Below are 12,459 nucleotides of genomic sequence, written 5' to 3' on the forward strand. Positions count from 1 at the left end.
CTCGGAGGGACTTATGAGAAAGAAGCTATCCACATCCAAAGGAAAAACTGTGGGAGTAGAAACACAGAAGAAAAACAACTGCTTGATCACATGGGTCGATGGGGATATGATTGGGGATGTAGACTCTAAAGGATCATCCTAGTGCAAACATCAACAACATGGAAATAGGTTTTGATCAATGACACATGTAAAACCCAGTGGAATTGTGCATCAGCATAAGAAGGGGTGGGGGAAGGGAGGGAAAGAATATGAATCTTGTAACCAAGGAAAAATGTTCTAAATAAAATTTTTTTTTTCAAAAGGAAAGAGGAATTGGTTTCAGTGGTGGAAATGACAGAGACCTCAGAGGAAGGTCTCAATCAAAAAATTTGATAGAGAAGAAGAAAGAGACACAAAGCCTGACATTCCCCCCCAAAGTTTTGAAAGATTTTAAAAGGTTCAGAGAAAGGTCAGTTTGGATCCCACAGACTAAAAGTTCTGCAAGGAAGTCAGCCCAATAAGAGACAAGAAACTCTCCAGAAAGATTCTCAAGTACACCAAAAGAAAGACTATTTTTCCAAAGAGGAACAAAGGGAGAAGAGTTATATAAAAACACTGATGGGGAGGCACAGAGAGCAAATTCCTCAACTTGATTTTTAAGAATGGAAGCAAGAACAGCTAACAAAAAGTGAATTCAAAAACAGAGCATAGTCCTACAAGAAGCGCACATCAAGGGGGCAGCTGGGTAGCTCAGCGGATTGAGAGCCAGGCCTAGAGATGGGAGGTCCTAGGTTCAAATCCGACCTCAGACACTTCCCAGCTGTGTGACCCTGGGCAAGTCACTTGACCCCCATTGCCTAGCTCTTACCACTCTTCTGCCTTGGAACTAATACACAGTACTGAATCCAAGATGGAAGGTAAGGGTTTAAAAAAAAGAAGAAGAAGCGCAATCAGGAGTGGGCATAAACCTCTGAATGAGCTGGGATGTCAAGGAAAGCTAAGAACAAAGCTACACTGGGAAACAGAGGAGGATCAGAGGGGTAATAGAATCTCTGCCCAGACAGAGAAAAGATAAGAGCTACTTAACTTGGAGGAAGCTAGGTGGCTGTGTGGAATCAGGCCTAGAGATGTAAGATCCTGGGTTCAAATTTTGCCTCAGATACTTTCTTGCTATGTGACCCTGGGCAAGTCACTTAACCCCAATTTTAAGACATAAGTTAAGGGGCGGGGGGGGGGGGGGGAGAGAGAGAGAGAGATTTAATTCATTTTATTTCTTTTTTTTTTCTGGTTAAGAAAAATGATCTTATTTTTGGAATTGAAAGGACAAAGCAAAAATGGCTCATAGTCAGTAGATACCCCAAATTAGTAGTAGTGAGGTAGATAATCCAATTTATTGGTATCCTTCCTAAAATAGGTTGTCCAGAACGGAATATAACAGCAGAGATATAGTCTGAACAGGGAAGGCAATCACATTAAGCATCTATGGGGGCTGTGTTAGTTCTCACCCAACAAGGGACAATCTGAAAACTTCTGGAAGTCTGGGTCTGTTTTGGCTACTATCCTAGAACTTCAAAAATGGTTGGGGGAGAAGAAACAAGACCAAAAAAAAGAAAATATAATATGTAAATCCCTAGGATAGCCTTGAAAATGATCTAGGATCCTGGGGAAAAAATATGTGCATCAAATATCTCTGCTAACAGTCTGGAAAGAATGCTCCAAATCACTAGTAATAAGGGAACTACCATCCTGAGGTTTTGAAAGGAAGGGGGGAGGGGGGGTTGCATTGTGTCCAAATGAACAATTCCTGGGAAAAACTTTCAAGGCCACAGTTGAGACAAATATCCTGAGAAAACTGCAAGGCCACAGTCGAGACAGATAACTGGGGAAAACTAAGACATCCTTCCCAAAGCCACAACTGTTGAAACAGACAAGGCCACAAGAACAAGGCCTGTTCTTTTCAGCTGCTCTATATATGTGCATTCCCGATCCTACCGGGGACGATTCTTTTGGGGAACCATCCTAGCGCTAGTAAATAAATCTCTCCCTGCTGTTTTTTGCATTGCCTTTGCGTGTTCCTTTGCGGGGTACTTCCACTCGAACCCTAAAATATGGGGGCTCGCCGGGATGGTAGTAGGACTCCTCTAGGAAACACCAGGACAAAGGGAAGACTCTCCCAGCTCTTGTGCTGAAACCCTGAAGGTGAGTTGATTGATTGATGAGTGACTGTGAGAGTGAGTGTGAGAGTGACTGTGTAAGGGGGACGTGGGCACCAGATTGGCATATGACTATGGACGAATATTTACCGTGTCCCCCGGGTTGTAGGGGGCTGTCCTATATTAAGCCACTGGGTCACTCTGCCTGACCAGGCAGAGGTGACAGCCCACCTCCTTGCCCGTTTCTGAGTGAGGACCGGTAGGTATTGCATTATCTGCATCCCGAGAGGGAGCAGGTCGAGAAAACGGGGAAGCGACTCGGCTAGAGGGAGGGAAAGGGTTTCACAAGAGCTGAGAAGCCAAGAGGCGGAACTTGGGGAGGTTGGAGTCCTCCCCTGCCTCCGGAGAGGCCGGGGTTCAAGTCCCCGGCGGGGTAGTCTAGTCCCCAGGTAGGGGTCTCAGGATGGACGCACCCAAGGTCCCGCAAGCACAAGGGAACTGGGCCTTTTTGGCAAGGTACCAGGAAAGGCGGGGAGGAGCCTTGAGCAAGCTCCCTCTCCACTCCAAGCATTGTTTGGATCAACTAAAAGGATTTTTTGTCTGTCTATTATTTGTGTGATTGTCTTTGGGTTGTCTGCCATTCTTATAAGCAAGGGTACGAAGATGGGTCAGAATCAAACTACCCCCCTAGACCTTGTCCTGAGCCACTACCCCGACTTTAAAATCAGAATCTGGGAGTCTCAGTTAAAAATGGAAAGTACAAACCCTTTGCAATTCAGAATGGCCAACCTTCAGGAGTGGGTGGCCCCGGGGAAGGACATGGGAGAAGGACCCCGATCAAATGCTTATTGAGCACAAAAACTCATGGTTAGAGGTTTGTTTTGTTAAACCTTGCAATTCATAATGATTTCAGTGAATTTAAGAATGTGATTGATAGCCAGTCTGACATGGAGAGAAATGTTTATTCTATATGGACAGAAATTGTACTGGCTACTTTATAGATGTACTTTATGAATGTAAAGGTCATTCAGAAAAAGTTCTTATGTTGTTAAGAAGAACTTATTCTAGAATTTGAAATTGGGAATCCTTCAAATCAGATTTGTTTAATGTAAGTGCTGTCAGAACTAGCAGCAAGAACTCATATGACACAAGAAGTTTTTATTTTTTGAAGTGGTTAATCTGTGCAGAGGAATTAATAATGTAAGTGTTAAGAATTCTGGTATTTTGCAAAAGAGAATTTCTAAAACGGTGTTGTCTTTGACTAAGGTTATATGTATTGTTTTGGGGGGAAAATTTTTTTTGAACAATGTATAGAAAGGAATTTGTGATCCAGAGATAGACATGTATTCAGATACAAATTCCTGTAAAGTAATGAAGTAAATACAAATTATGTGTGCATTCGTACTATAGAGAGAATTAAGTTTTACACCTAAATTGGTTAGGAGTATATGATATGCAAACTGTATGTCCTTAAAGAGACAACCTTGACAAGCCCTTCTTGATTTTAGGGCTTGTCATGGGGATTACATGCAATTCAGTACAGTACCTTTCCTATACTTACAGTAATGGCAAAAGGAGGAACCAGAAGAAATAAGAATACTGAATAGAGTTACTAGTTGATACTATGAATTCTAGTATGGAATAGACACAACAAATTATAAATTGGAATAATGTTGATGGACTTTAATTAGGAATGTAGCAATGTTTTGAGTTTAGACGGGTTTGAGAGAAGTGCAGGTAAATGCTTTGCACCTCAGTTTGGTTGCACTGAAACATTGCTAAAGGACTTGATCGGAGTTATTTGGAAGTGTGGAGTTCAAACTGAAATCTACTGAGAGTTAATTATTTTGAAGGGAGTTTGATACATTCAAACTTTTAAAATTACAGTAAACTCACTGATTAAAGAGGATGGGATAAGGTTGCTAAGTAATAAATTCTAAACCAAGCCAAGCAGCCTTGGGATACATTGCTCAGCAGTTGTTAACCCCTTCCTTGCATACAGGGAGGAGAAAGGAGTGCTTGTAATTATTCCACACTGATACTTAGGGACTGAAATAGGGATCTAAAAAGGTAAAATGGGCTTTAGCAGTATAGCTTCAAGAAGGGGTATTCCATCCTTATCTATCTTTCTGTCATAAGAGGTTTCAAGGGAAAATGAAAATGGGTTTAAGTGTTTAAACTTACCTAAAATGGGTTTTTGTTTAAAATTATCCAATGGCTTTCATCTCAATGGTTTTCCTCCCAGTGTATTAACACTGGGCTAACTTTATTATTACCTTTAACTTCTTGGTCTCAACAATAGATAACTAGCCTGCTTGTCAAAAGGCTTGCTTTAAGGTTTACGGTCCTTACAGTTTCATATCTCTAAATTTGGAATAGATCCTGTAATACTAAATGCTTTATGAAATTTTTTTAGAAATGTTATGTGGGTTCCTTTTGAACTATGCATTTTAAGTATTGTTTGGATGTAAACAAAAGCTCATTGTTAACCTGACTCTACCATAGGTTTTGTTCAATACTCAGTGGTTACCTCAGTTTACATATTTGTTCTATGAACTGTAATTTACAATGGATGAACCCTATGCTAAAGATGGTTTAATGATGTAATCCTTTAAATCAGAATTCTTTTGGGTTACCAATTAGCAATTGAAGTGATACCAAGGGAATGGTTGTTTGACTTATGATGGTAAAAACATGTCAGAGAAGGTGGGGAGGTATGTTGGGGTTGAATTCCTGAGTATGCTGGTTTATAACTTGTGTTCTGCTTTTTAAGCAGAGGGTTTTGAAGGGACAGAGAGTGAGAAAGAAAGAGAGTAGGTGAAGGAGAACGGATAGATGTTCTGTTCTCATAACTGGATCTTTAACTTAGGGATAATTTCTAGAATTGATGTATGTGGAAAAAATAATTCTGGAATTTCTCTGAAAATTCCTTAGGGAGATTCCTGACTAATGTTGTCTTAGTTCCTTCAGATGGCCTAAGGCCAGGATTTGATCTAGCTCTGATTTGTATTTACTGTAGGGGTGATGAACTTAACGTTCCTGTTCCGGTTTTGTGACTAAATTGTAATGCATTAATTATTGCCGAAATACTAAGCATAATTGAGTGATCAGCCTTGTAGGGATATAAAAGGCTTGTTTGGGGGTATGGAGATTTGTTTCTGGACTGCTGATAAGCAGTATTTCTCTCAGCTGAAATGGATGAGACTTGTCTTTTACTGAAAACAAAGGCTTCTGGGATTTAATGGTGACAAAGAACACTGAGGACAGAGAATGTCCTGGAATGGTTACAGAGGCATTTCCTGGGCTCACCTAGGAATGGACCTTTTCTGACCATCTAGGCTGTTGAGTGCCTGCATGTGAAGCCACTCACTGTCCTTTGGGAACTGAGAACATATTTTCCTTTGTAATGAATTCCCATGGTCAGCACATAATGTGAAATTAAAGTTTCCGTTTCCTCAAACAACCCTAATAATTGAACATTCTCAAATTGTTAGGAACATACTTTGAGAAGTAGGTGAAGTTTTTTCATAGATGGCTTGTATTTGCAGCCTTGATTTACCGCAGTTGAAGTTTGGTTCTTGAGCTTGGAAATATAGCTCAAAGCTTTCTTGAATTTCCCCAGCCTCTGAGATAAGGAAATTCATCTGTAAAATATTGTTACTCCAGTGTTTATAGGTGTTATAGTTAATGTGTACTTTGCAAAAGGATATTCTTTAACAGAAACATCATATACCAACTCTGCAAACAACTCAGGAATCCAATTTCCTAAAGGGATCTGTTCCTGTCAGAAGATGATTTCTGAAGATGGAGTCTGTTGGCTAAGATACCCAAATGCAAATTTGTGATGCCAATTCCTGTTGTACCAAAGTTCTGTTTCTATCTGGTATTCTAGTGTTTGCCCCAGTCCTGGTTTCTACACTTCTATCTTAGGGGCTGACTCTCCCCCTTGTGACCTGTCTGCCAATCGGGGAAAGCAGTGGCTGGACACCCTTCAGATCTCCAAGCAGGCCCCGATATTCACTGAGGACACACCCCTAAAAACCCTGTGCCTGCAGCCTTTCCCTCCCTTTTCAAGTTTTGGCTACTCCCCTGTGGGATAGGTGTTTGTATGCATTTGTGACCTCAGCGACCATTCCAACCTGAAGCCCTGGACATTGTCTATAGCCAATACCTCTCTCCTGACCATAGGCAGGGACATCTCTACACCCATTCTCAGCTCTGAAGAAGTTACAGAATATTGAGGCCATCGCCCTTTTCCCCTTAGATACTTGGAGAGGGGAGGGGATAGGACAGCAGGGGGCACTGAACCAGGTGGGGCCTGAGATTCTGGCCCTCCTGGAGGCTGTGTGATTCCCCTATGGATAGCTGGACCTGCCAGATGGCAGGACTCACTTACCAGAAGCAGTGAGGAGACAGCTAGCAAAAAGAATATATGACACCACACATAGGAGAGGCACAAAACTAAGTGATATACTGGATGGAGACTTTTTCTTTCATACTATGCACAGAATCTGCAAAGATGTCACTTAGAGATGTGAAACGTGTGCACGGGTTAATTAAAAGGGGGAACTGAAGGAACCAGGGGGCACCCAGTGAAGAGGGCTGGAGCCAAGAGGACAGTGGGAGGTAGACTTTGCAGAAATCAAGCCAGGGAAATATGGGTACAGGTGCCTTTTAGTCCTGGTAGACACCTTTTCAGGTTGGGTAGAAGCCTATCCAACAAAACATGAAACTGCTTCAGTGATAGTTAAACCCCACCTAACCTCACCACCAGACCACGATATTACAACATTCCCCTGTCAGGTGCTTACTGGGCCTGCACCTCCTCAGGATTGACCCCTTGCATCTCCTCCACGATCTTGTCCCAGGACCCCAAGCTTTATATCCTGGTCACCATTCTGCCCCGAGTACTATACCATCTGTGGATGGAGCTGCTGGACTACTGGGAACATCAAAGAATCAGCCACCAGTAACGGGAACCTGTCCGTGCACTGACCCTAGCCACGCTCTTTGGCTTGGCAGGGATTGACACAGGTATAGCCTCCCTTTGTCAAACAGCATATCTAAGGCACCTACACACTGCCGTAGAGGCGGACCTCAGGCGTACAGAAAAATCACTAGACACCCTTGAGAAATCGCTATCCTCCCTTTCAGAAGTCATACTCCAGAACCGAGGGGCCTTGATCTATTGTTCCTCAAGGAGGGAGGCTTCTGTGTCACCCTCGAGGAAGAGTGCTGCATATATACGGACCACACAGGGGTAGTCAGAGAGTCAATAGCTGGACTTAAACATAGTTTAGATGCCCAAGAATGCGAACACACTCACGCCCAACCTTGGTACCAGCAAGCATTTGCGAAATCCCCCTGGCTCACCACCCTCATCTCCACTATAGCCAGACCAATGTTAATTCTTTTCTTCCTTATCACTTTCTGGCCTTGTATTGTCCACCGACTGGTCCGCTTTGTGAAGGACCGGGTCCACACAGTCCAGCTCATGGTCCTCAGGCAGCAATATCAGGCCCTGACAGGCCCCCTGATAGCTACACTAATGCCCTGCCCCTGGAGGTCTCCGCTTGCCCCTGAATGAGCATCATAAAATAAAAAGAACTGGGGAATGAAGGGAAGGGGGGTTGCGCTGTGTCCAGATGAACAGTTCCTGGGAAAAAAACTGCAAGGCCACAGTTGAGACAAATATCCTGAGAAAACTGCAAGGCCACAGTCGAGACAGATAATGGGAAAAAACTAAGACATCCTCCCCAAGGCCACAACTGTTGAAACAGACAAGGCCACAAGAACAAGGCCTGTTCTTTTCAGCTGCTCTATATATGTGCACTCCCGATCCTACCGGGGATGGTTACCCACCGTCCTAGAGCTAGTAAATAAACTTCTCCCTGCTGTTTTTTGCATTGTCTTTGCATGTTCTTTTGCGGGGTACTTCCACTTGGACCCTAACAGTTTCATCTCAAATCCTGAAAATTGCCAAGATGACAAAAGGTGGAAATACTTTTGGAGGGGTTGATAGAGTAGAGGTGGAAAGATAAGTATACTAATTAATTGTTTGTTTTGGTTTTTAAACCCTTACCTTCTGTTTTAGAATGAAGACTAAGTATTGGCTACAAAGCAGAAGAGCAGTAAAGGTAAGGTAATTGAGGTTAAGCACCTTGCCCAGGGTCACATACAGCTAGGAAGTATCTAAAGCCATATGGAATCCAAGTCCTCCTTTCTCTAGGCCTGGGTCTCCAGCCACTGAACCATCTAGCTGTCCCATGGTTATTTTAAAGGATATTCTATGAGAATATATGGGGATTAAATGTATATCTCACTAGTTCCATGCTAGGTTTGCATAGGCTTAGTGGCCCTTCAAAAGCCACATAGGAAAAGTCTGAAAACTAATAGTCCACAAAATTTACCAGCCTTTCCCACAGTTGATAGTATCATAACAACACTGCCTCCAAAGGCAGTGAGCAAGCAAAATAATGGTGTAATAATATACTGTCCTGTTTTCCATTTTTACTAAAATATTCCCTTGATCAAGCAGCAAAGAAGTTATAAAATGAAGGGATGGGTTATGGTGGTAGATATTAGGGGTGAAATTATCTGATCACTCTCATTCTTTTATTTGGGATTTCTTAAGATAAACCATCTCTCTCTTTCACACATGGACTAAATATGATCTAATGTTCTTCCTAAAGAGGGGAAAGTACAATATGCACATGACCTTGTCAATCTGCCATACATTCTTATAAGAAGGTACAGTGTGACAGTCAGATGTAGCAATGGAAACTCTGAGAAAGAAACCTGAATTCAGGTAATATCTAATCAACAGCAAAACTGTACGCGCGCATGCATGCATGTATGTGTGTGTGTGTGAGAGAGAGAGAGACAGAGAGAGAGAGAGAGAGAAGGAGGGGGGAGACAAAGAGAGAGAGACAGAAAGGGAGGGAGAGACTCACTAAACTGCAGATATCATTAAAAATGCTGGGCATTCCCCTTAACGAATCTATGACATGGCCCTTTCCCTCCCAGAAGTCAAGATTCTAAAAGATTACACATTTACTATGTATCACACACACATACACATATATATATAGAGAGAGAGAGAGAGAGACAGAGAGAGAGAGACAGAGAGAGAGAGAGAGAGAGAGAGAGAGAGAGAGAGAGAGAGAGAGAGAGAGAGAGAGAAAGAGAGAGAAAGAGAGACCACAGACCGAGTTTTGTTGATTTTTTTTTTTTGCAGTCTTGGGTTTAATGATTAGAGCCTATATTTCCAGAGATTTTTACAGTAAGTGGGATCCTCTCTTGACCCCCAAAGTTTGAATTAGTTTCTCAAGGGAAACCTGATCTCAAGGAAAATACAATGCTGTTGGGAAGCCATATGTAAAGACTGGAGGTAGAATAACAGGGTAGAAGAGGTTACAGAAGATTAGCTAAGAAGATAGGTTAGTCTTTTTTGCAAGATGATTTTATATCTTCAGCCAACACTCATTCACTCCCAATCTGTTTATAAATTCTAATTACAAGATCTGACTGTCATTTTTAAGACAAACATTTTTAATGTTAAAAATCTGGATGTTAATGAAACAGTCAAAATTCAACAGAGTTCATCTTTACAGATATCTGACCCAAGGCTTAATCAATTCATAGAGGACTAAGTTTAGCCTAGCCATGACCAAATAAACTGTCATTTGTTTTTGAAAGGGATATGTCAGTTTACCATTCCTAGCATAAACTCAGAGAGCAGTTTATGGTTATTTTTGTAATTGTATCATTAGAATTTAACAGAGCCCTTGACTCAAAGTAAACACTTAAATGTTTTTTCCATTTACTTCCTTGACTCAGGGAACTCAGTCTCAATTAAACTTTTAAGTCATTTAGGTTAAGTCAGAGATGAAAGACCCACGTCTTTGCCCAGGTCAATCCCAAATGAATCATTACAATATTTATGGGCTACATCTCATGACAATTTGGAATGGTGCTATCCCACCCACAATTTCAAACAACAAAGCTTGACAACATAGGATTATAGGTAGTTGAGAAAATCAAGGCTGGGCCTAGTTCTTCCCAGTTCTTTTCTAAGAACTCAACAAAGGGTCTTTTTTTGAATCTCAAATAAAAAAAAACTAGTTCTTTACCTACAGAAAAAGAAAGATGGCAGTGAGATATTCATTAGGGGATATTTGGTTAGCAGTGTGACTAAACTAAGGGACAGCAAAACACATCCCAAAGAAGACCAGATTTCTATGGAAAATCCAACCCTAGAATAACATGCAATAGGGATGCTTAGCACAGTGCTTCAAAGGTGCTTTTAAAAAAGGTTTGTCAGTTGGCTGGTGCTTCTGCATCCTCCAAAGTTACCTTGTATCTATTTGGTATGTACACACTGTGTCCAGCTAGGGTGCAAGTGCCTCAATGACAGGGGCTGTTTGCTTCACAGTAGTCTCTGCATCTTAGGGAAAGCATGACTGATAAAAAGATTGCTCTGCTTACTTCCTCTTTTACGTAGATCCGTCAAACTCCACGATGGCTAGAAATGAATGCGAGGAAGGACGGTTCTGGAGGCTGAGAAGTAGCCCCTCTTGGTCAAATAGAAGTTCCCTCCATCATCCACTAAGGTCCCCACCTTCCTAGGACGAGTTTCAGACCCCAAACACTCGCGCCTTCCCCATCCCACGGGGGGCACACCCCCCAATACATACATATATACACACACATCGCACACGCACGGATCCATGAGCGTGCACACAAACACACACGCAGTCACACACAAACACGTACAATCACACTCATACACGCCCGTCCCCCTCCACTCACCCCAGGCCGCCAGACAGTCAATCTGCAGAGGCAGCTTCTCCAGGATCGGCACCGGCTCGAAGGCGTCATGCATAGCGGCGGCGGGCCGGCGTCCCCGCGGGGCCGGGCCGGACAGTGGCAAAAGCAGCGAGCGAGCGGTTTGAGGAAGCCGGAAGGAACCCTCGGCCTTACCGGCCTTAGGGGAGGCGGAGGCGGAGGCAGTGGCAGCTAAACTTCCTGCTCCGATGACGAATACCCGCCCCTTCCGCCGCTGAAGGCACGCCCCTTCCTTCGCAGCACCCACCTCCTAGCCCAGGGTCATGGTGACAATCATCTCCCGCTAATTCGGTCCATTTGAACTTTTCTGGAGTTTGGACTTCTTGACTTCTTTTGGGTCATGGACCCCTTTATGATTCTCGTAAAAAGCCTATAAACCCTTTCTGAGAAGACGGGTCTTTTTTTTTTTTAATTATTGAAGGAAATGGGTTTCAGTTGGAAGTCAGTGAAAATGCAGCCTCCTATTGGCTGTCTCGCCGCCCAAGTCGATGAATGGCCCTCAGACTTGGTAGCAGCCAGAAGTTTCGCAAAAGGCCAACGACTCCCACCTTCCCGGCCATACCGTCCCATCCAGAGGCAGGCTGGCAGAAAGCAGGGGGTGATGCCCAATTTCTCTGTCATCGGGAGTCCTAAAATCTGTATTAAAGGAAAAATGGCCTTGCAGCAGCCTTCAACACTCACCCACCATCAATAGGGGCCCAACTCTTGGATAGTCCTGGAGACTGACTGGGACGCCTCCCTCCTGGTCCCAACCCTCTCTCAAACTGCAAAAGCCAAAGGGCTCTTTTGCTGTACTAGGGTCTCAAGAATTCGTTTTCTTTTCTTAAAAAAAAAAAACCTGCCAAATGTTTTCTTTTATATAGCAAACCCCTCTAAATCCAACTCTTTGGACTTTGGGTAATGTGCATGCATCCTGTTTTATACCTCAATTCCTATCTTAGTATCACCCACTTTTTTGTTCTTTTATGCAAATACCTCCCAATTTCCAAGCCTCCCAATTCCATTCTTATATTTCTGTGTAGGTCCTAGTCCTAGAAATAATGTAGTCAATATTCACATACACACAAATTTGAGTTTAAAAACAGTAAGTGCTTGAAGTTCAGGGAAGCAGAAAAATTCTGGACTATATTAGGAAACATGGATTTCAGTTCAACTTAAATTTTTATTAGATGCCTATTTGTCATGCATGTGTAATCAAGTTTTAAACATTTGTAGTCGATTACTGATCAGGACATGTGCATGGTCAGAAACAGAGCTGTAGCTACAAAAGCTCATTAGTGTGATGGGCACCTGCACCACAGCAGACCACTGGTATGGTAAGGCACCTGGTTTGGTGTAGCACTTTCTAGTGTCTACTGTAACCTAACACATCTAGTCATTGCTCCAAAATAGGAAACTGAAAAAAAAAATCTGGAAATTGACCCTGATCATAATTCTCATGCAAATGGCATGCTGTTATCAAATTCCAATAATCTGGAAA

At 42.7% G+C, this 12,459-nt stretch overlaps 1 protein-coding gene across 3 annotated transcripts in view; it reads right to left on the bottom strand.

Annotated features, from left to right (window-relative positions):
- Window positions 1-11,876, bottom strand: part of VPS39 (VPS39 subunit of HOPS complex) — a 70,934-nt gene extending 59,058 nt beyond the window's left edge. Inside the window, exons 1-2 of one of the 3 annotated variants that reach the window (XM_056810326.1) lie at window positions 10,944-11,634; window positions 10,488-10,656 (exon numbers count right to left, since the gene is read on the bottom strand). Coding sequence is in view for 2 of the 3 variants with exons in the window: in XM_056810327.1 (XP_056666305.1) it covers window positions 10,944-11,016 (73 nt within the window). In the remaining variant the exon portion in view is untranslated. Of the gene's footprint in view, window positions 1-10,487; window positions 10,657-10,943 lie in introns of all 3 variants that reach the window. The other 2 variants (XM_056810327.1, XM_001362136.4) reach the window with 2 other exon arrangements.
- Between the last annotated feature and the right edge of the window lie 583 nt (window positions 11,877-12,459).

The sequence above is a fragment of the Monodelphis domestica genome, chromosome 1 (genome assembly GCF_027887165.1).
Source record: "Monodelphis domestica isolate mMonDom1 chromosome 1, mMonDom1.pri, whole genome shotgun sequence".
Classification (NCBI taxonomy): Eukaryota; Metazoa; Chordata; class Mammalia; order Didelphimorphia; family Didelphidae; genus Monodelphis; species Monodelphis domestica.